Below are 23,159 nucleotides of genomic sequence, written 5' to 3'. Positions count from 1 at the left end.
GAGGAAGGTAAAGAGAGTGGACCCGAGGGTAGGAACGTTGAATGTTGGCAGTATGACTGGTAAGGGAAGAGAGTTAGCCAATATATGATGGAGAGAAAGATGGTTGATATATTGTGCGTTCAAGAGACTAAATAGAAGGGGAGTAAGGCCAGGTGGATCAGAGGTGGATTCAAATTGTTGTATCATGGTATGAATGGGAGGAGAAATGGGGTAGGGATTATTCTGAAGGAACAGTATGTCAAGAGTGTTTTGGAAGTGAAAAGATTGTCTGAGTAATGTTTATGAAGCTGGAAACCGGAGGTGTGATGATGAATGTTTTTAGTGCATATGCCCCGCAAGTTGGGTGTGCGATGGATGAGAAAGATGACTTCTGGAGCGAGTTGGATGAAATGATGGACAGTGTACCCAAGGGACAGAAAATGGTGATTGGAGCGAATTTCAATGGACATGTTGGTGAAGGGAACAGAGGAGATGAGAAGGTGATGGGTAGGTATGGTGTCAAGAAGAGTAATAAAGAAGGACAGATGACAGTGGATTTTGCAAAAAGGATGGGCATAGCTGTGATTAATACGTATTTTAAGAACAGGGAGGAACATAGGGTGACGTACAAGCGTGGAGGAAGGTTACACGCAGGTAGGTTATATTCTATGTAGAAGAGTCAATCTGAAGGAGATTAAAGACTGCAAAGTGGTGTTAGGGGAAAGTGTAGTTAAGCAGCATAGGATGATGGTCTTTAGGATGACATTGGAGATCAAGTAGAGGAGGAGAGTGAGCCAAGGATCAAATGGTGGAAGTTGAAAAAAAAAGACTGCAAGGTTGAGTTTAAGTAGGAGATAAGACAGGCACTGGGTGGCAATGAAGAGTTATCAGACAGCTGGGCAACTACAGCAGAAGTAGTTAGGGTGACAGAAAGAATGGTGCGTGGCATGACATCAGGACAGAGGAAGGAGGAAAAGAAAACCTTTTGGTGGAATGGGGAAGAACAGGAGAGTAAACAGAGGAAGAGGATGATGAAGAAGTGGCATAGTCAGAGAGATGCAGAAAGTAGACAAGAGTACAAGGAAATAAGGCGCAAGGTAAAGAGAGAGGTGGCAAAGGCTAAAGAAAAGGCATATGATGAGTTGTATGAGAGTTTGGACACTAAGGAGGGAGAAAAGGACCTGTGCCGACTGGCTAGACAAAGGGACAGAGCTGGGAAAGATGTGCAACTGGTTAAGGTCATAAAGAATAAAGATGGACGCATACTCACAAGCAAGTAGGGTGTGTTGAGAAGATGGAAAGAGTACTTTGAGAGGCTGATGAATATGAGAGAGAGAAGGTTGGATGATGTGGAGCTAATGAATCAGGAAGTGCAACAAATTAGTAAGGGGGAAGTAAGGACAGCTATGAAGAGGATGAAGAATGTAAAGGTTGTTGGTCCAGATGACACACCTGTGGAAGTATAGAGGTATTTAGGAGATATGGCAGTGGAGTTTTTAACCAGATTGCTTAATGGAATCTTGGAAAGTGAGAGGATGTCCGAGTGGAGAAGTGTACTGGTATATATACACGCACACACAAACAAGCCACATAAAAAACACTGACAGGTGAAGTGAATAACATTACAATATTAGTTATCTTGTCACACTGGCACCTGTGGAATAATATATTAGGCAGCAAGTGAACATTCAGTTCAGTTAGAGGAACTTTGACTAGGGCAAAATTCAGACGGCTAGATGACTGGGCCAGAGCATCTCCAAAATGTCAGGTCTTGTGGGGTGTTCCCAATATGCAGTGGTTAGTATCTACCAAAAGCAGTTCAAGAAAGGACAACCAGTAAACTGGCAACAGTGTGATGGACGCCCAATGCTCACTGATGAGTATGGGGAACGAAGGCTAGCCCATCTGGTTCAATCCCATAAAAGAGCTACTATACCACAGATCTATCTAATGATCTAATGCTGCTCAGGATAGAAAGGCATACATAGCCACCGGCCAATCAGAGGCCCCATGCAAACTCCATCCACAGCTGAAAGTGCCAATAATGGGCATGTGAGTGTCAGAACTGGATCATGAAGCAATGGAAGAAGGTAATCAGGTCTGATGAATCATGTTTTCTTCTAGATCATGAGGACAGCTAGGTGTGTGTGTGTCGTTTAGTGTGTTGCACTAAATATACTGTTGTAGATTAAGAATCCATAATGAAATATACTATATAAAAACTGTTAAAAAATGGGAAAATTAATCCTATAAAATTAATTTAAATAAGAAAAAAATATAAAACTACAAACAATAACAAAGATATACAACAGTAGAGATTAAAACTGATAAATATTTATTTTTAATAATTTTGTGGAGTATGAAATACAACTTTAAAAAGATACCATTGATGGCATGATTCTTTTACAGACATTTTTGTGTGCAGTTTGAGACAAATAATGTTAATATTTGAGTTTTATATGAAAATCCAGGAAATGCTCAAAAAAAAATGTTAATGCTATATTGTCTGATACCAGATGCACTTGACCACTGTAGAAACTTTTTGCCATTAAAAAGGATGACGTTAATTTTTTCTTCATAACAATTCAAGAGGATAGAAATGAAAAAATGATAAGAAAAGAAAAAGTGAAAAGCAGTACTGAAAATGTATAAATAGTGGACATAATTTAATAAATGTGGTCAGGGGGACTTAAGTTAGGAATGTTAAAGCTTTTAATTTCAAATCTATGATGTAACATTAACCCAATGTAATGTAAAAGAGCTATGAATTATGTCAGTGAAAATGTATATATTTGCATTATAGAGAATTAATTATTTAAATTTCCCTTAAGATTTGCATTTTTATTTTGATTTCTGCAGAGAACACCATCGTATACGTACCTCATAAACACATGCCATGACTGACAAAAATCTGCAAAATATTTAATAAACATGATACAAGAAATACAATATATGGAAAGTCTCTCTTTATTCTGACCAGGATTTTAATTTGTAGAAATGTCTGTACCTGCAAAGTAAACCAATGAATGGATTTTTTTGTAATCACCAATATTTATAATAATAATAAAAAAAAAAGCTGATCAGTATGTAGGTACATTGGTACAAAAAGCAAAAACCTATTAATTAAAAACCCACTATAGTGGATTTTATATTTTAATGTGACAGAAGGTTGTTGCTCTCCTTAACACGTCTTTTCACTAATAAGAAATGTATAAATATTAAAGTGTCCCAGAAATGCAGTTTTTAATTAATCATTTTCTGCTTCATTCTATTCCTTAATATTCACAGAGTAACTCCAGGCTATAGTCCAGCAGCATTGTGTCAAAAAGGTCTGAGGTCAGGTCCTGCATTATCATTGCACTTTACTTTAAAATCAGAAGAAATCCACTTCACCCTCACAATCTTCTAGTCATCATCTTTCCCACCTGTTTTGCTCAGCTGAAATATAAGAAAGCAACATTATTTTCTAAATAACCTCAAATCTTCAGTGTTATTTGAGGCATTTAAAAACTACTGAAATTTTCCACAAAGAAAATATAATGTTGTGCCTGAGGAACTAAACATTGCTTAGCATACATTGCTTTTATCTTGCTAAGGTTTATGAAAACTACAATACTTAAACTCAGTAAAATTATCAGATACAGTATATACACTCACCTAAAGGATTATTAGGAACACCATACTAATACAGTGTTTGACCCCCTTTCGCCTTCAGAACTGCCTTAATTCTACGTGGCATTGATTCAACAAGGTGCTGAAAGCATTCTTTAGAAATGTTGGCCCATATTGATAGGATAGCATCTTGCAGTTGATGGAGATTTGTGGGATGCACATCCAGGGCACGAAGCTCCCGTTCTACCACATCCCAAAGATGCTCTATTGGGTTGAGATCTGGTGACTGTGGGGGCCATTTTAGTACAGTGAACTCATTGTCATGTTCAAGAAACCAATTTGAAATGATTCCAGCTTTGTGACATGGTGCATTATCCTGCTGGAAGTAGCCATCAGAGGATGGGTACATGGTGGTCATGAAGGGATGGACATGGTCAGAAACAATGCTCAGGTAGCCCGTGGCATTTAAACGATGCCCAATTGGCACTAAGGGGCCTAAAGTGTGCCAAGAAAACATCCCCCACACCATTACACCACCACCACCAGCCTGCACAGTGGTAACAAGGCATGATGGATCCATGTTCTCATTCTGTTTACACCAAATTCTGACTCTACCATTTGAATGTCTCAACAGAAATTGAGACTCATCAGACCAGGCAACATTTTTCCAGTCTTCTACTGTCCAATTTTGGTGAGCTCGTGCAAATTGTAGCCTCTTTTTTCTATTTGTAGTGGAGATGAGTGGTACCCGGTGGGGTCTTCTGCTGTTGTAGCCCATCCGCCTCAAGGTTGTGCATGTTGTGGCTTCACAAATGCTTTGCTGCATACCTCGGTTGTAACGAGTGGTTATTTCAGTCAAAGTTGCTCTTCTATCAGCTTGAATCAGTCGTCCCATTCTCCTCTGACCTCTAGCATCAACAAGGCATTTTCGCCCACAGGACTGCCGCATACTGGATGTTTTTCCCTTTTCACACCATTCTTTGTAAACCCTAGAAATAGTTGTGCGTGAAAATCCCAGTAACTGAGCAGATTGTGAAATGCTCAGACCGGCCCGTCTGGCACCAACAACCATGCCACGCTCAAAATTGCTTAAATCACCTTTCTTTCCCATTCTGACATTCAGTTTGGAGTTCAGGAGATTGTCTTGACCAGGACCACACCCCTAAATGCATTGAAGCAACTGCCATGTGATTGGTTGATTAGATAATTGCATTAATGAGAAATTGAACAGGTGTTCCTAATAATCCTTTAGGTGAGTGTACACTTTAAATATTTTGTTTATTTTTCAGAAAAATCTCTTGTATGTTTTTTTTTTGTCACATGGCTTTATAGAAGGGCTCAGTAGTGTCTAGGCAAAATAGATCATTACATTAGAAGTTTGACTATGTAACTGCAGGCCAGGACTCAAGTGTTGGATTGTAATATATGACTTGAACCTTCCCACTTTGTGTTTTGAGAGTGTGCTGGAAATATTAATTCAAGTACATCTTAATTGGTGGAGGGCAAAAACGTAAAAGTTTAATCTGCTATCTTCAAAATAATCTGAAAAACCACCTGTATCCTTGTCCAGAAGTTACATATTCTCATCAAGGATAGAAAAGGCTAGATATTCATTGCTGTTGCGTATAAATTGGTGCTACATTTACCTTACCAATACATTATTATTATAATCATATTTTCTTGTTCTTTACATTATGGTCTTTGAAATATTGTTTAATATATCAACAAGTGGATGATATTTCATTCCATACTGTAGTACAAGAGCAACTGACTTTTTAAGGAGAAAGTTCTAAAGTTTCCAACACTTTGATGCAGGCAGTAGGTAAAAATGGAAATCACTTATTACAAATTTAGAAACGTGGACAAGACTGTGAATTACTTTGTTAGGTGGTTGTCAAAGACATTTCTTTCCTCAGCACACACTGGCAAAAAATGTCTAGTTCAGTCACAAAGAAAACACACTTTCAAAGAGCAGTTAGATGCAAAAGAAACAGACTTTCAAACAACATAAAAGTTTACCTTTGTAGGAATAACTGCAGACAGTAGCACATACCCCACATATCACATGGTGTTATGAGGATTTAAACCCATCCCACTTACACACTGTTCTCTATCCCGTGTAAACCACCTATGACTCCGGTACTGGTTCCCTTCAAACGAAAGCTTCAAAGGAAGACACCTTCAAGTTTTTTAGCTTGAAAAAAACACTGATGGAGCAAGACAACTAAGAAGCTGTCAAGTTTGCTGTCTATTTGTTCAAGTAAAGCTCAAATACTGTTTCTTCAACTACCGGAGCAAAAGTCTCTTTGCCCAGTTCTCTCCAGGCTATTTTTCTGTGTAACCCCACATCTATCACTTCTGGGCTTCAAAGTTGCAAAAAAGTTTGAAGTTGTTTGAAAGTGTTATTCTTTTGCATTAACTTGCTATCTGAAAGTGTGTTTTCGCTATGATTGAAACAGCCCCAGAGAACAAACACACAGTGCGAATGGTCACAGTAAATAACAGTTGTGCTGCAGGGTTACGCTGTTATGCCTTAAAGCAGGTGAAATAGTGATTTTGTGGAGTTTCTATATTTGTATTTTATTTGCCTGTTACTAATTTGAAGTATTTGCATTTGGACAGTTACAAGGCTTGTTTTTTCAAATTTTTTGTCACCACCAATTTATACTATTGTTTATTCTGTTGTGTGTGAATGATGTGTAAGTTAATAATCATTAAGTTATCAATCAGAAAGTGCACTTATCTAAACATTTCATCACTCAAATTAAAATAAGTTAACTGAATTTATAGAGTCTGATTGATTTATTTTCTGTATATTTAATTGATTCTGTCTAGAGTACTTTTGAGTAGGCTGACAGAGTCAAAGAAAGTTTGCCCTAAACAAGCACATACTATTATACAGACAATACTGAAAAGATTTTAATTTGGTTAACAAATCATAATTTAAAAAAGTATCAAGAAATACTTACATGCTAAGAGCCATTTTCATATGTCAGGAATATAAGAAAAAGAAAAAAAAAAAAGTTAGGAAACTGTTAAATCATGAAGAAAAAAAAAAATCAGTTGAAACAAATTATAGATTTACCTTAATTACATCTACCCAGTTCCAGCCACGAGGAAGCTCTCCTTTGTTATCTAACAATGATTAAAAGTTCTTAATAAATCAATCAAACAAAACAGACTGCATAACAACAGCACTTTGCTTAAGTTAAATATATTTTTACTGCATAGTCTCTGTTACTAAATTATTTAACCATATAGCATGTGAACAGTCATAATCATTTACAAGTACAGAATATTAATTTACGTATATTATTACCTGAAAATCAACATAACAATATTATGCTTCAGCATGTACTGTGAAGACATTTTTGGACACTTTGTTTTTTTGCAAACTGATCAAAGAATCAATTCCCACCGTTTACTAAAATTTTTAATCATCTGGGTTCCTATTTTCTTGTCTTCAAGATTTTCACAGCAAGCTATGCAGAGCCATATTATCATCAGCCTCACTACAATTATTTAAATGTATGTTACTACTATTTTCAGTATACCTTTTAAAAATAAATGTACAAAACAATGGAATGTATGTTGACTACTTATGACTGAAAACCCCTTTTTGCCTTTTCATATCAGAATTAAAAATCTTGTTAAGATATATTTGGACAGAAAAAAATGAAGTGACATCTTATGTATAATATTTTAAAATGCACTAGAATGGAAAAATATGGCAACAGGATATCGACTGTAAGAGCCATTTGCCAGTTATTTAAGTTATATTAAATGCTTGCATGCTATATATTAGAGCATAGTCTATGAGATGTAATTACAATCCCCACAAGTTGAAATGAATTGGTATATTCTATCTATTTCTAGCCTCTCTGGCTATAGATTAGCCCCAGTTAGTGCCATGCCTTGCCGTGTGTAAGGCATTGAGGGCACATGGTTTTAAACCATGCCTTACGCGCCCAATAGTAAGAAAATTACCATGCTTTATTGAACATGCTGTGCTGTAGGTTTAGAGCGTACTGAAGGCAAAGTAAAGCATCTTTAAGTATAGAAACAACTGAAGTTTAAAGAAGAGACATTTTTTACAGTTTTTTTTCCATTTTATTCTACATGTGTAACAACCTTTTTCCTTTAGTCTTGTATGAACTATTTGCAAAAATGTGTCAGTATATTACATATAATAAGAAAACACTTTAAAACATTTTAATTGTGAATATAGATTTCAAATATATCAGCAGTCTCCACAGTAACATAACATGCCCATTGGTACATTGTCTAAATTTAATTCTGAGCAAGTTTTTGTTAGATAGGGTTAGGGTTATGTTTATAGAACATATAAAAGTAATATGTATAGGACAATGTTCAGTTCATTTCCCCCCACCCCTATTTAATACATGGCTACAATAATAACTAACTTATAGATAACTACTACACGAATATAAGACAGACTTAAAAGGGGGAAGATAATTGGTAATTATTAACAGAAGAAAACTGTGGTTGTACATCACACTGCCACATCTTGAATTGTAATGCTGCACAGATGGAGAATTATAAAGCTGTAGCTATATGGATTTCTTTGAAATGGGAGTATTAAATTAAATGTTAAAAAAACAAAATGAAATTAATCATTTTGATCTCAATGCTCAGTTCTATATTTGGTACAAGCATAATATTGTAAACCATTCTGAGAACACCTTCCCTACTATAAAGCATTTTGTTGATATCATCATGCTATGCTAAACCTTCACTCTCTCATGACCTGGACAGATTTTGACAACAGAAACCAAAACAGATTCAGCACAGTTCAGAAGAACCTTGAAGAAAAACCTGCTCTGATGTGCCAGGTATTTGGGATAAGACAGAAGATAAATCCTTCATTAGGAAAATAATCGACAACAAAAACAGAAAAGAAAAACTGGCAGCATAAAAGTATGAACATTTTGGAGTCATCCACCCAGGATTAAAATTTATATTAATAAGTAAAAATGTAGTCTGTGTGTGCGTGTGTGTGTCTACCAAATTGTTTGGCACCAGAGGAACTGAGCACTGCTGTTTGAGTTTATTAAAGAGAATCTGGTACAAATGACAAAGTAGATGTTTGGAAATAATTCTAGATTGTGCATCATTACTTAATCATAGGTCTGAACGATATGCCCTCATATCAATATCATGATACACATTTATATTCATAACCATAAATTAACAATACATTTATGCAGGTCAAACAGTTTTAACTCAGCTTTATGAATAACTTTGAATATAGCAGAAAGGCTACAAAGTAAAATCATATTGCTCCTGTATACGTAAACGTCATTTACAATATGCATTTAGCTTGTTAAATTGTAACTACTACTTTTCTCTTAATGCAAATAGTTAACACATCAAGACATTTTTTCAGTGTCTGAGATATCTCTCTGCTTTTTGTTATGCTGCTAGGTTATGAGAAATGGATTCTGAGATTTTTTGGTAAAGAAGACAAATGTTTTAAGATAAGGTAGTTTTATTCACTAAACATTGTGCTGGAGAGCAGTGATGAATTGCATATTGATTAGTACATGCAAGCAAGAATTTAACTGTACTTTCAGGACATGACAATAACCACCCTAAAACATATATTTTTAACTCTGCCTTAAATACACCACTTTTTTTTTTTTAATACATTTAATTGTATATGTCTGTACAACACAATCTGTTGAAAGATCATGTTTATAAATATGCAGAACCATTAAAGCTGCTAACACCTCTTTCTTATCTCAATATCTTACAAATAATTTAAAGATATAATTAAAGGAAACCAAAACATAACTTTTAATTAATGTTTATTAAAAATAAACATTTCAAACAGAGCATTTTTATGAAAAACATGGCATTTTGAGTATCAGATTCTGAATATGTTTCAAATGCAAATAAATCTAAATTGTTATTTTATACATTTTCAACAAAAATTCTGTGAGAAATCATAATATACATCCTATGAAAAAAGGCACAGTTTTAAATTGATATATCAGAGTAAAAGGTAAGTCAAAGTTGCCTGATTTACTGGCAAAATCATTAAATTACGTTTTAAATTGCTTGTGAACTTTCAAAATCAATAATGTAAATAATTAAATAAATCGATTCAAATAATACATCATATGGTATTGGTCAATTTGGTATATCATTTAACAATACTTAACACAGTCCTTACATTAAATATCAATCTGCCTTTAAGTTTGTGCTACCTGGCAAATCCTGGTTGATTTACAAAAATAAAAATATAAAAAACCTTTTTAAGCCCTTAGCTGTACCCCAAATATAAATAGTTAAACAAAAAATCCAGGATTTAAAATTATTACTATAATAATTACATAATAAATTAATCTGATAAGTAAATAACCAAGATATATCCATCCATCCATTACCCAACCCATTATACACTGTGTGCACAATTATTAGGCAAGTGAGTATTTTGACCATATCATCATTTTTAATGCGTATATTCCAACTCCAAGCTGTATTAACTTGAATGCTTATTGGATTTAAGCACGTCAGGTGATGTGTATTTGTGTAATGAGGGAGGGTGTGGCCTAAGGAGATCAACACCCTATATCAAGGTGTGCAGAATTATTAGGCAGCTAGTTTTCCTCGGGCAAAATGGGCCAAAAGAGATTTAACTGACTCTGAAAAGTCAAAAATTGTAAAAAGTCTTTCAGAGGGATGCAGCACTTTTGGAATTGCTAAGATATTGGTGTGTGATCACAGAACCATGAAACATTTTGTTGCAAATAGTCAACAGGGTCGCAAGAAACGTGTTGAGAACAAAAGACGCAAATTAGCTGCCAAAGATTTGAGAAGAATCAAACGTGAAGCTACCAGGAACCCATTATCCTCCAGTACTTTCATATTTCAGAGCTGCAACCTACCTGGAGTGCCCAGAAGTACAAGGTGTTCAGTGCTCAAAGACATGGCCAAGGTAAGGAGGGCTGAAACCCAACCACCACTGAACAAGAAACATAAGTTGAAACGTCAGAACTGGGCCAAGAAATATCTGAAGACAGATTTTTTTCAAAGGTTTTATGGACCGATGAGATGAGAGTGACTCTTGATGGACCAGATGGATGGACCTGTGGATCAGTAATGGCACAGAGCTCCACTCCAACGTGGAGGTGGGGTACTGGTATGAGCTGGTATTTTTAAAGATGAGCTAGCTGGACCTTTTGCATTGAAGATGAACTCAAAATCAACTCCCAAACCTACTGCCAGTTTTTCGAAGACACTTTCTTCAAACAGTGATACAGGAAAAAGACCATGATTTTTATGCAGGCCAATGCTCCATCACTTGCATCGAAGTTCTCCACTGCGTGGCCAGCCAGTAAAGGCCTTAAAGATGAAGGAATAATGACATGGCCCCCTTCCTCATCTGACCTAAACCCTATCGAGAACTTGTGGGCACTTCTTAAACGCTATTGATTGATTGATTGATTTTTTTTGAAATGTCAGAGATGTTTATTTGTAAATTTTGAGGTGTTTGTTTATTATTCTCACTATAACAGATGAAAATAAACAAGTGAGATGGGAAAATTTTCATTTTTCCTTTAGTTGCATAATAAATCTGCACACTAATAGTTGCCTAATAATTGTGCGCACATATGTATTCCCCTGATGATGTTCACACTAACATTTCCGTTGTGAAACATTCAGGTTTCAGGTTTATTAACATTTTGGATTGACTGATAGCACTGTGTTTGTTCCATATTAAAATTAATCCTCAAAAATACAACTTGCCTAATAATTCTGCACTCCCTGTATCCTAACTACAGATACAGGGGTCTGCTGGAGCCAATCCCAGCCAACACAGGGCACAAAGCAGGAAACAAACTCCAGGTAGGGCGCCAGCCCACCACAGGGTGTGCACACATGCACACACACACCAAGCACACACTAGGGACAATTTAGAATCGCCAATGCACCTAACCTGCATGTCTTTGGACTGTTGGAGGAAACCAGAGCACCCATAGGAAATCCATGCAGACACGGGGAGAACATGCAAACTCCACGCAGGGAGGACCCAGGAAGATAGAAAAAACAATCAAAAAGGATTCCCAAACCTGTTTTTCCTGCAAGCTTTCTTTTTTGAGCTTTTGTCAAGTGCTCTTTTTTATCTTTTTTCTTAATTGAAGTAATCAAATTTGCAGGTACAGAATCTTCATTGGTTGTTGTTAATGTCTAAAAAAATAAAAAGTGTAATAGTGAGAAACCAGTGGTTAATAGTTTTTTTTCCAATATTTTATTTTAAGATATGTATGTTTTACCTACAGTGCATCCAGAAAGTATTCACAGTGCATCACTTTTTCCACATTTTGTTATTTTTTGTTGTTAAAGTAAAACAGATGAGCACAGAAGTGATATTTTGTTTCACTAGTATAATAATCCCTTTTTCTTAGTTCCATGAAATTATCCTTTCTAATTCAATAGTACCAGTCTTAGTCTCACTGATCTAAAAATTATACATTACAGTGCATTCAGAAAGTATTCACAGTGCATCACTTTTTCCACATTTTGTTATTTTACAGCCTTATTCCAAAATGGATTACATTCATTTTTTTCCTCAGAATTCTACACACAATACCCCATAATGACAACGTGAAAAAAGTTTACTTATGGTTTTTGCAAATTTATTAAAAATAAAAAAACTGAGAAAGCACATGTACAAAAGTATTCACAGCCTTTGCCATGAAGCTCAAAATTGAGCTCAGGTGCTTCCTGTTTCCCCTGATCATCCTTGAGATGTTTCTGCAGCTTAATTGGAGTCCACCTGTGGTAAATTCAGTTGATTGGACATGATTTGGAAAGGCACACACCTGTCTATATAAAGTCCCACAGTTGACAGTTCATGTCAGAGCACAAACCAAGCATGAAAAGTCAAAGGAACTGTCTGTAGACCTTCGAGACAGGATTGTCTCGAGGTACAAATCTGGGGAAGGTTACAGAAAAATTTCTGCTGCTTTGAAGGTCCTAATGAGCACAGTGGCCTCCATCATCCGTACGTGGAAGAAGTTCGAAACCACCAGGACTCTTCCTAGAGCTGGCCGGCCATCTAAACTGAGCGATCGGGGGAGAAGGGCCTTAGTCAGGGAGGTAAACCAAGAACTCGATGGTCACTCTGTCAGAGCTCCAGAGGTCCTCTGTGAAGAGAGGAGAGCCTTCCAGAAGGACAACCATCTCTGCAGCAATCCACCAATCAGGCCTGTATAGTAGATTTGCCAGACGGAAGCCACTCCTAAAAGGCACATGGCAGCCCGCCTGGAGTTTGCCAAAAGGCACCTGAAGGACTCTCAGATAATGAGAAACAAAATTCTCTGGTCTGATGAGACAAAGATTGAACTCTCTGGTGTGAATGCCAAGTGTCACGTTTGGAGGAAACCAGGCACCGCTCATCACCAGACCAATACCATCCCTACAGTGAAGCATGGTGGTGGCAGCATCATGCTGTGGGGATGTTTTTTAGCAGCAGGAACTGGGAGACTAGTCAGGATAAAGGGAAAGATGACTGCAGCAATGTACAGAGACATCCTGGATGAAAACCTGCTCCAGAGCGCTCTTGACCTCAGACTTGGGCGACGGTTCATCTTTCAGCAGGACAACGACCCTAAGCACACAGCCAAGATATCAAAGGAGTGGCTTCAGGACAACTCTGTGAATGTCCTTGAGTGGCCCAGCCCTAGCCCAGACTTGAATCCGATTGAACATCTCTGGAGAGATCTTAAAATGGCTGTGCACTGATGCTTTCCATCCAACCTGATGGAGCTTGAGAGGTGCTGCAAAGAGGAATGGGCGAAACTGGCCAAGGATAGGTGTGCCAAGCTTGTGGCATCATATTCAAAAGACTTGAGGCTGTAATTGCTGCCAAAGGTGCATCAACAAAGTATTGAACAAAGGCTGTGAATACTTATGTACATGTGATTTCTCTGTTTTTTTTATTTTTAATAAATTTGCAAAAACCTCAAGTAAACTTTTTTCACGTTGTCATTATGGGGTGTTGTGTGTCGAATTCTGAGGAAAAAAATGAATTTAATCCATTTTGGAATAAGGCTGTATCTGAAACACGTATCAAAAGTAGTTTTTTATTCCTGAGCTTTCAACCCCTGCCAGGGGTCTTCATCAGAAGATAATGCTTAGACTTACAAGAATCAAAGGCAATATACAGCAACATACATACATAAATTTAACTGGGAGAATGTACAAGTAAAATTCAAGGCCAGTACGAAAAGTGTTAGAGAGCTGGCCAAATCCTGGTTATCAAATGAGAACTCTATCAACAGACACTTGGACATAAATCCAGCACATGCAAACTTAAGAAGAACATATTTATAAAAAACAAGACTTTACACCCAATACCCCTCCCCCCCGACTTAGCCACCTCCACGTAATTTTTTTGCTACATATTGCCTTTATCCTATAATGAAGACCCCTGGCAGGGGTTGAAAGCTCAGGAATAAAAAACTACTTTTGATACGTGATTCATTTTCTCCCTTTGTGAATCTCCAGCTGCAAATATGCAAACCGTATCACAGACCTTCTCTTTCATACATTTTGACAAGGCGTTAATGTAACTTTTTATTTACTTTTTATTAGGTTTTTTACTTCTACTTTTTGCTACGTTTTATTATTCATTGGTATTTAAAATAAGACAGTTATAGTAAAATACTCAAATAACTGATTTTCGATCTATAATATATAAAAGACCAAACAGTCTTCCCTCCAGTGGCCCACATATTCTTCTATATACCATCTCTTTAAATACATTTCTGTAACAGAGGGGTGCCCCCGATCTGTCTGTCCCAAAACATGAGGCTGAGTCTCGGTACTTTAGCAAAACCAGCTTTATTAAGCTTGAAACATGAACAGTATGGTTATTTATTGTAGCTTGATCTACCACTCTCCTATACACAGACACATTAAACAGGCAGGGTCGGGGTCAGGTTAGTGGCCAAGTAATATACGGTTACCTACATTTATAATGTTCCTTGCATCATCCATCGACAACAGGCGCTTATAGCGTGACTGCAATCGGCTCAGAGTTGCTTCCGCAGTGCTTTGCTGTAGTGCTGTGAACCTGCAGTTGCTCCACCAAAGGACAAGCAATCTTCCACAGACATGGCGATCACAATTGCACTTTGGCGTGTCGTCCCATTGGGGGAGTGTGTGTCCCAAAAGAGTTCAGAAATCTCACAATATATATATATTGTCACACACGTGGAAGTAGGAGGCATATAAAGGGCTTGAGTAATTCTAATTCTACATCAGACCAGGGGGCGGCAGGATGTACGGACCGTCTTGAGTTCCTTCCAGCTCATTCTCAGAAAATCCCACCAGGTTATGGCACCAGGGATGACATCACTTCCCCTACGGGCCTTTAAAGCCGTCAGCTTACCTCCAGTTTGGCAGTTCTGATTTGGACTCGATCTTGTAAACATCTCTGTTCAGGTATTTAAACTTATGCAGCCAGGTTATAATATACGGGTGGCTGCCCCAAACCTTTATGATGTCTGGAGTGCTTGACTTATCACAGTGGCGTAGCCGGCAGGATTTTGGTTCCCTGAAGAAACCGGAACAAGACCTAAGAAGTAAATAGGTGGGAAAGTACTGGGGCAGAGTTTCTGGGGAGCAGTTTGTCCGGGGGTCTGGAGTAGCTTAGTAGGGGCTCCGCTTCCTAAATATAAAACCAGTCTAGTGTTTTCTCAAGGAAGAATATGAATGGGTGATACAGACATGCGCTGGTTCCTATGGAGGAAACGAAGATGGCTCAGTATGTTCTCTTGGAGGAGAGAGCTGAGCCGCCCATAGGAGTTAAAGTCCCAGGTAAATACAGACCAGCAGGTAGAAACCCTAAAAACTGGGAGTTAGCCAATGAGGTCAACCCGGGAGCAGGCAGAAGCTCTCTGGGAATAGGTAGCAGAATGGCTAAGGCCATTTGAGCTTACTACCTTTTAAATGGTACAACAGGTAGCCTGCCTGTTTTTGTTGAAAGGACTCCCCAAACATTTTGCCCAGCCAGTCTGGGGAGATTTCCACACAATGGAGGAGCTTATACAGCTCCTAGAAACACCAAAGACAGCCTCACAATCTGAGGGAACAGAATGATCCTCCGGTGGATTCTGTAGGGATTATGCCACACCTACCAGGTCTCGTTCATATAAACCAGAGCCTCTTACTGAGTTCTCGGGCTCGGGGGAGGACAACCTGCCCAGGGACAAGGAGAGGTGGTTTGTGTGCACTTGTTAACCTCCTATCATTAAGGCATATGGGAGATGTACTCATAAATGGACACAAAGTTAAAGCACTCCCTGAATCCGACAGCAGCATTTCCATTGTTGCTTGCAGATACGTATTACCGCAACAATGGATGAAAGTAAAGACCAGTGTTAGTTGTGTACATGGCGAAGTCCGTAAATATAAAACCAACCTCTTTAATCATACCCTTTTGTTGCTTCCTCATAAAATTCCAGCATGTTAATAAAACATAACCTTCCTCTTCTGAGCCCATGCTGACTGTTCAGACAAACTCCTGCACTTGCCATTTGCTGCTCAATCTTATCCTTAAAAATTCTTTCCTGTGGTGCATGTTAAGCTCTGTGGCTTATAGTTGCTTGGATCTATCTGCCTGGTCACCCTTTTTATTTAATGGGATAATATTTGCTATTTTCCAGTCCTTCAGAATTTCCCCAGTGAGCAGGGACTTCCTAAAAAATATGTCTCAAGAGTTTATAATCCTGAAGATTTCTTTGATTTCAGCCTATTTAATCTGAGCAGTAGAGTACTCCCTCTACAATTTTAAAATCAATCAGTACCTCCTTAGTAGTCCCATTTACAGTTGGGAGGTTACAAGCTTCCTCACTTGTGAAGATCTCAGAAAAATTCAAGTTTAGAGCAGCCGCTAATTCACGGTCTGTATTTTTTAATTCCCCTTCACTTCCCCTGATGGACTTCACCTCCTCTTCTGATCTTTTACTACAAAAATACTGAAAGAATCTGTTTGGGTCACCTTTCGTCTTATCTGCCATATTCATCTTAAACTGTTTTTGGCCACACTAATATCCTTCTTAATGGTTGCCCTCATGTTCTTATATGCCCTACAATTCACATTGGATTTTTTAGTCTTATACGCCTTATACAGCTGTTTTTTTTTTTTCTTTGCAGCTATCAACCCACTGCAGAGTTTTTTATTTCCTCTCAATTTCACATTTAGCTATGCACCTGTCCTGTTTTACATGTACAACAATTTTTAAACATGCTCCACTGCTCCTCAACTGTCTCTACTCTTAAAAGTTTATCCCAGTCTAACCTCCTTAGACATTGGTGCATTTGCTCAAAATTTTCCCTACCAAAGGTAAACTTAACAGTTTTAGTCTCCGCATCCACACTCATAAAACACTGGTAATAGTATTATACTAGTGGCTCAATCACCTCTACACGCTCAATTCCACTCTGATTAGTACAAAATACTAAATCTAGATAGGCTTTGCCCCATGTTGGTACTTTAATATACACTGTTAAACAACAGTCATTGATTACTTCTAAAAACTCTTGCTTTTGTGATCTGAAATTTGCAAGGTTACCCCAGTTCATATTCGGATAGGTAAAGTCCTCCTATAACCTTAACCATAATATCCCCCTGTAAACTTGCCTTTTTAATATTACTAAAAAGACGTGTGTTGAAATTATGGTCTGCACTGGGTGGTCTATAAAACACTCCTAAAATAAGACCTCTTTCCCTAATGTTTTCCAGGTGAAACCACATATCCTCACTAAGATGGAGCTCATTGTCCAACTGAAGAGGATTTGCATTTAAATTCTGTTTGACATAAACAGCAACCCCACTTCCTTTCTGTTTTGTTTATCCTTCTAAAAAAATATGTATCCCTCTATGTTATACTCATCCCCATCACTGTTTTCCATTATTGCTATAACACCATAACTAAGCTCCTCTAAATACTTTACAACTCCAACTCACTCCAAGCCCGTTGGGGCTTCTCATCCCTGTTTATCACCGAAGAATCTTCAGAGACACTGTCCAGCTCCGCAAGAAACTAAAAACAGTTTGACACTTTCACTTCTGGGGTGTCATGTATAAACGGTGCGTACGCACAGAAATGTTGCGTAAGAACTTTTCCACGTTCAAATCGCGATGTATAAAACCTACACTTGGCGTAAAGCCACGCACTTTTCCACGGTACCTCATGCCTTGTCTTACACAAGTTCTCCGCTCGGTTTTGCAGACTGGCGGCACCCAGCATCAAAGCAATGGTACTGTTCCTGTGTGGTTACTCATTATTTTCCTGACGCGGCTTTATAAATACACTGAAACTAACCACATATTGTTTATTAGTATAACGCATCTGATTGTAATTAACTTGTAACAACATAATGGTCCAGGGAACAGCCATAGTATTCCAAATACCATAACTGCTTTACTGTTGTTACTCTCACTTCTTCTTCTTCTTCTTCTTCTTTCAGCTCCTCCCGTTAGGAGTTGCCACAGCGGATCATCTTTTTCCATATTACTCTCACTGCACCACTCGGAGTATTTATATCACTGTATTTGATTGTGAATCACAGCAGCAGCTGATCGGAAAGAGAATTATCGGTATATAGTTTCATGGACACACTGTCTCAGCCACTGCAAAACGTTTTAAAGTCTTTCCTGTACAGACCGCGCGGTTCAGAAACAGTTTCATCCCAAGAACTTTAAATACACTCAATCAATTGCACCTTGTAGAACTGTTTGTACTTATAAGAACAATCACCCCACTGTAAACTTGCACTATAGTTATAATATCGCACAACCTGAGCCACTTTATAAAGCGTATTTACATATGATGATGATATCATTTTTAAGGTGAAATGCAGCAAAATATGTTTATTAAATTATACAGATAAAACTTTAACTTCATTTAAATAATCTATATTCTTCACTGGGAGTGTCGTTAAGGATAGAATAATTAAACATGTACTACGAAGATATTTCAATGTTCCTTAAACGTTTTGAAGAATCGGCGCTAAGCTTACAGATGGCTTAACTTCTATTACAGAGCTGATTGTGTGGCGATCAGTTACTTGGGGAAAGAAAATCACTGACTGCAGTGACGGCTACGCCAATATATATTGAATATAAAACAGAAAGAGAAAATAACACAGCTAAAAACGCAGCAACAAATTTCGGTAAAAGTTAAATGCTTGTGTCATGAGCACGAGGCGGCTATGCAGTGTCTGCAACGAACGTGGCCATCCACCGTGCATAAGCTACCTTACTGACATTGGCGGATGAAGGAGCCACCGCTTCTTCCTCTGCCCAGTGCCCCCACAAGCCTAGAGCCACCCCTGAGTACTGCTGCAATAAATTAATTCATCGAAGTGAAACATATGTTTAATAACGTGCTTTAACTCCTATCATCATGAAAATGATTTCATGTATACATCTAGGTATTTTAGTTATTCAGAGAGCTGTAAATCACAAATGTAATGGATTCTGTGTCCAGTTGGAGGAAGAGAGCCGGTTTAAGAAGCAAGTAGTGATTCACACACATAGGCACAGAGAAGATCAAATACAAAACAAAGCATTTAACGTGCTACTTTAATTGCGATGTGATTTGAGAAACTGGTTAATTAAACGATTTTAAGATGAAGTTTATGATGTTCTACTTTAATGACAAAATAAACTACGTGATTAAAGTGGAAATGTCGAGATTGAAGTTGACATTTCGTGCTTTTTCTCCACTGTGTGCCTTTTTTTCTCTGTACCCTAATAAGCTTTCATATGACACTCAGACAGTGGGCTACAACTCGGCTTTTCACGGCGATTTTGATATGTGACTTCTTTTTTATTTCCGGCACTGTGCGATTTTGTGAACGTGAGCTTTCAAGTTTCTCCAACACGCTATGTCACTCGATCAACTTCCTTTTGTTGATTATACCACGGTTTATTTGAACAAATAGTATGTTTTTCCTTTGCCTCCACTTGGTATTCGCTGAAATTCTTATATTTTCCCCGTGCTTTTCCCATTGTCTTTTCACAGAAGGCTGAGCTTAAGGGCGATTTATATTGATTTGCATATTCAAAGAGGCGTAATTCTGGGAGGAGTTGGGGCGTTACATAAAGCACATGTACGAGTGTTACTTTTCACGCTGATCGGGATTTATGTAGCAGAAGAACGTGGAAGTTGGAGTACGCACAGATTCCTGCATCTGGATTTTTCTGTGCGTAAGCACATTTTGGCTTTTGTGCTTACGCCATGTTATAGTGCGAGTTCTACGCACGGCGTTAAACATGAGGCCCCAGACCTGGCCAGAGGGGACTGGGCGGTATCATGGTCTGGAATCCCTACAGATTTTATTTTTTCTCCAGCCGTCTGGAGTTTTTGTTTTTCTGTCCCCCCTGGCCATTGAACCTTACTCTTATTCGATGTTAATGTTGATTTATTTTTTATAATTATGTCTTTCATTTTTCTATTCTTTAATATGTAAAGCACTTTGAGCTACTGTTTGTATGAAAATGTGCTATAGAAATAAATGTTGTTGTTGTTGTTGGAGGGCCGCAGTGGCTGCAGGTTTTCATTCTAACCTTTTTCTGAATCAGTGACCAGTTTTCACTGCTAATTAACTTCTTTTCCTATCATTTTAAAAACCCTGTTTTTAAGGATTCAGTCATCTGAATTTATTCCTTTTCTTCATTAAATGACAGCCAAACAGAAATGAGATGAGAAATGAGCCTACAGGTGACCAGCTAAACTTGAGATTTCAAACCCCAACCAATTTTACTCCAACCAGTCTCTTAATAAGAAGCCCATTCTCACTGTTAATTAAACCCGTTATGCTTGTCACATCAGACATTTCCAAAACTGTTGATTTTTTTGTTTTTTCTAAGTACACTGTCAAAATGTTTTGGTGACCTGAGAGATCTACCTTACTGAGACCTAAACTTTATTTTCAGATATTGCTTGATGGACACAGATAAACTGATCATGTGGCGGCTTGTTTTTATGTCCCATTATTGTTTGGCTGCTAATTAAGGAAAGAGAGACAACTAAGGGGCCTGAGTCAAGTTAATTAAAGCTTAAGGCAAAAATAAGTTAATTAGCAGCACTAATGGTCACTGGTCACTAATAAAGAAAGTGGTTAGAATGAAAACCTGCAGTCACTGTGGCCCTCCAGGACTGGTGCTCGACACCCATGCTCTAAAGGATACCTGTGTCAGATACACCAATTCTCTTCTACAAAGCAGGTCAGCCATCTCCTCCTCCAGTTCAGTAACCCTAAGCTTGAGGTGGTGAATCAGATGGCATCTCCTGTAATGTAGCTCTTATAGAAGACTGAAGGATTACTAAAAATGCTTTCATTTTTTAATTAAAATTAAATGATTGAACTTAAATGATAAAACTAAAAATATTTAAGGCAAAGAATTTAGATTACAGAACTGCTACAGCTATTTTACACTTTCTAGGCCCATAAGCTCCTGTAGTCTTCTCAGTTATGACTGACAGCTGTCTGTTATTCTGTGATGTTACTTTACTTTTCTGTCTGTCCTCCTAATTTAGTGCTCCCCTTATTCCTCATTTAAAAGCTGTCCATTTGCACCGTTTGTACTCCTTTGTATTAATGAACCCTTATGCCGTCACAATCCTTAACTGCTCTATTTCTTGACCACTAACTGTTCAATATAATTAAAAAAAAAAAAAAACTTGCTTAGTCAATATCTGCTGCTAGTTAATTTCCTACTGTCTTATCTATTTCTACAGCCCTTTGTACAATGACCTGAGACAAAGACTGGACTCCATCAGTACTGTGTCTCTTTGGAGAATGCTTGGGTACCGCTGGTTTGACGGAGTTCCAAATGAGGCACATTACCTGCATTGTGTGGGAGTGTCAGTTATGGCACTACTGCCAGTTGGCAAAATTACCCGAGGGCGATCCGGCTCACAGGATCCTCACAGCTGAAGGCCCGATTGCTTGGATCAGGCCAAGAGGATGCCTATATAGGACCTGGACGTGACAGATAGACGGTCATTTCCGGTGGGTGTGAGTGGACCGCATGTCTGCCTGGGGGGCTGCCAACAGGCATCCCAAGATGTTTCAACGTGTAGTCAGTGCAGCCACGAATTGTACCAGCTTATGTAAGCTGCCTGTGTTATGTTCCATGTGTTTTATGGTTGGCCCCCACCATCACCGTTAGTACCAGCCCACTACCCTATAAATCATTTGGGTCTCCGACAGTTCCTGGCTGTTAATTTCAATTGTGCCTGGGAGTGGTGAGTTTACTCGGGTTTAGGGGTAATTCCATGTCAAATCATCATGCTTTTAGACTTCACTGTCATAGATTTTATCGAAATCTGGAATGCTGATTAGGTCATTTGAGTAACCCATAGCACTGAAATTGTACAGTCTTGGACCAGTATTAAGGGAGATTTAAGCTAACAAAGTTTGAACTTTATGGGTGGGGATGATTATAATTTTGACTGGCTATATTTCTCTTAATATAAGTTGCACAGAAATGGTTTCCATATTGTTTTAATGCACTTTATATTTTTGCGTAAATACTATGCTAAACCTGAAAAACTAACATGAAAACTAAACTGAAACTAGATGGGCTCTTAGACCACTAGAGCGAAGAAAGAAATTCAGCTTTGGTGGAATTATGAATAAGTTACGTACAAGCTGTACTGAATGGTAAGGTAATGGTATATTTAGTTGCATGACAATTACATACTACTCAAACAAAAAAATAACAACAACATAACAGATACAACCATTTACTACAAAATCAACATAAAGAAAATAAAACATAAATAGAAACACAAAGCAACATTTTTTTATTTTTCTGTGTGTACAATATACCTTTCTAATTAATCATATTTTTCTGCCCAGAATAAATTCACTAATAATTTTGAATTAACATTTTGCTTAGTACACCAAATAGAAAGTAATGAGGTCTCACTTACCAATGCATTACTTACAGGCTGATGATCTGCCATTAGGCAGCTATGATTATCTTTTGCCCATTCAAAAATTGTGTACATCATGGCAGTTCCAAGATTTGCTTCTACCTGCTCTTCCAGTTTGGCCATTATTAATTTCTTTTGCTCTGAAGAGCTGAAAAATAAAAAAAAATAAAAACTTATATATATATATATATATATATATATATATATATATATATATATATACACACAGATCTGCTAATTTATGTAAAAATGTAAAATCAAAAGCTGATATCTCTCATTTCATATAAGTATTAAGACCCTTAATTCAGTATTTTGTAAAAGCCATTCCGGCATGAATTGCTGCATCAAGTCTTTGTTGGGCAGTTTAACCCACTCTTCCTGGAAGGTCCTCTCAAGTCGCATTAGATTTGATGGGAAGAGTCTGTAAACTGTCATCTTCAGGTCTCTTTGCTCTATGGAGTATAGGTCTGGGAAACTCAAGGACAGTCAGAGAATTGTCTTAAAGTCTCAGCTGTATGCTTTAGGTCATTGCTGTGCTGAAAGGTGAACCATCACCCCAGTCTGAGGTTGTGTAAACACTGG

The 23,159-nt window shown here is 37.8% G+C and overlaps 1 protein-coding gene across 2 annotated transcripts in view; it reads right to left on the bottom strand.

The window, feature by feature from the left end:
- Positions 1–2,293: 2,293 nt before the first annotated feature.
- The window catches only part of rwdd (RWD domain containing 4), a 46,366-nt gene continuing 25,500 nt past the window's right edge, over positions 2,294–23,159 (bottom strand). For both annotated transcript variants that reach the window (XM_039751041.1, XM_039751040.1), the window contains 5 exons: positions 22,575–22,725; positions 11,688–11,805; positions 6,677–6,726; positions 6,561–6,563; positions 2,294–3,417 (listed from right to left, as the gene is read on the bottom strand). In XM_039751041.1, the coding sequence (XP_039606975.1) occupies positions 3,385–3,417; positions 6,561–6,563; positions 6,677–6,726; positions 11,688–11,805; positions 22,575–22,725 (355 nt within the window). In that variant the 3' untranslated portion in view covers positions 2,294–3,384. The remainder of the gene's footprint in view (positions 3,418–6,560; positions 6,564–6,676; positions 6,727–11,687; positions 11,806–22,574; positions 22,726–23,159) is intronic.

This window comes from Polypterus senegalus, chromosome 4 (assembly GCF_016835505.1).
Source record: "Polypterus senegalus isolate Bchr_013 chromosome 4, ASM1683550v1, whole genome shotgun sequence".
In the NCBI taxonomy this organism is placed as follows: Eukaryota; Metazoa; Chordata; class Cladistia; order Polypteriformes; family Polypteridae; genus Polypterus; species Polypterus senegalus.
This window is presented reverse-complemented; position numbering and strand designations above follow the sequence as displayed.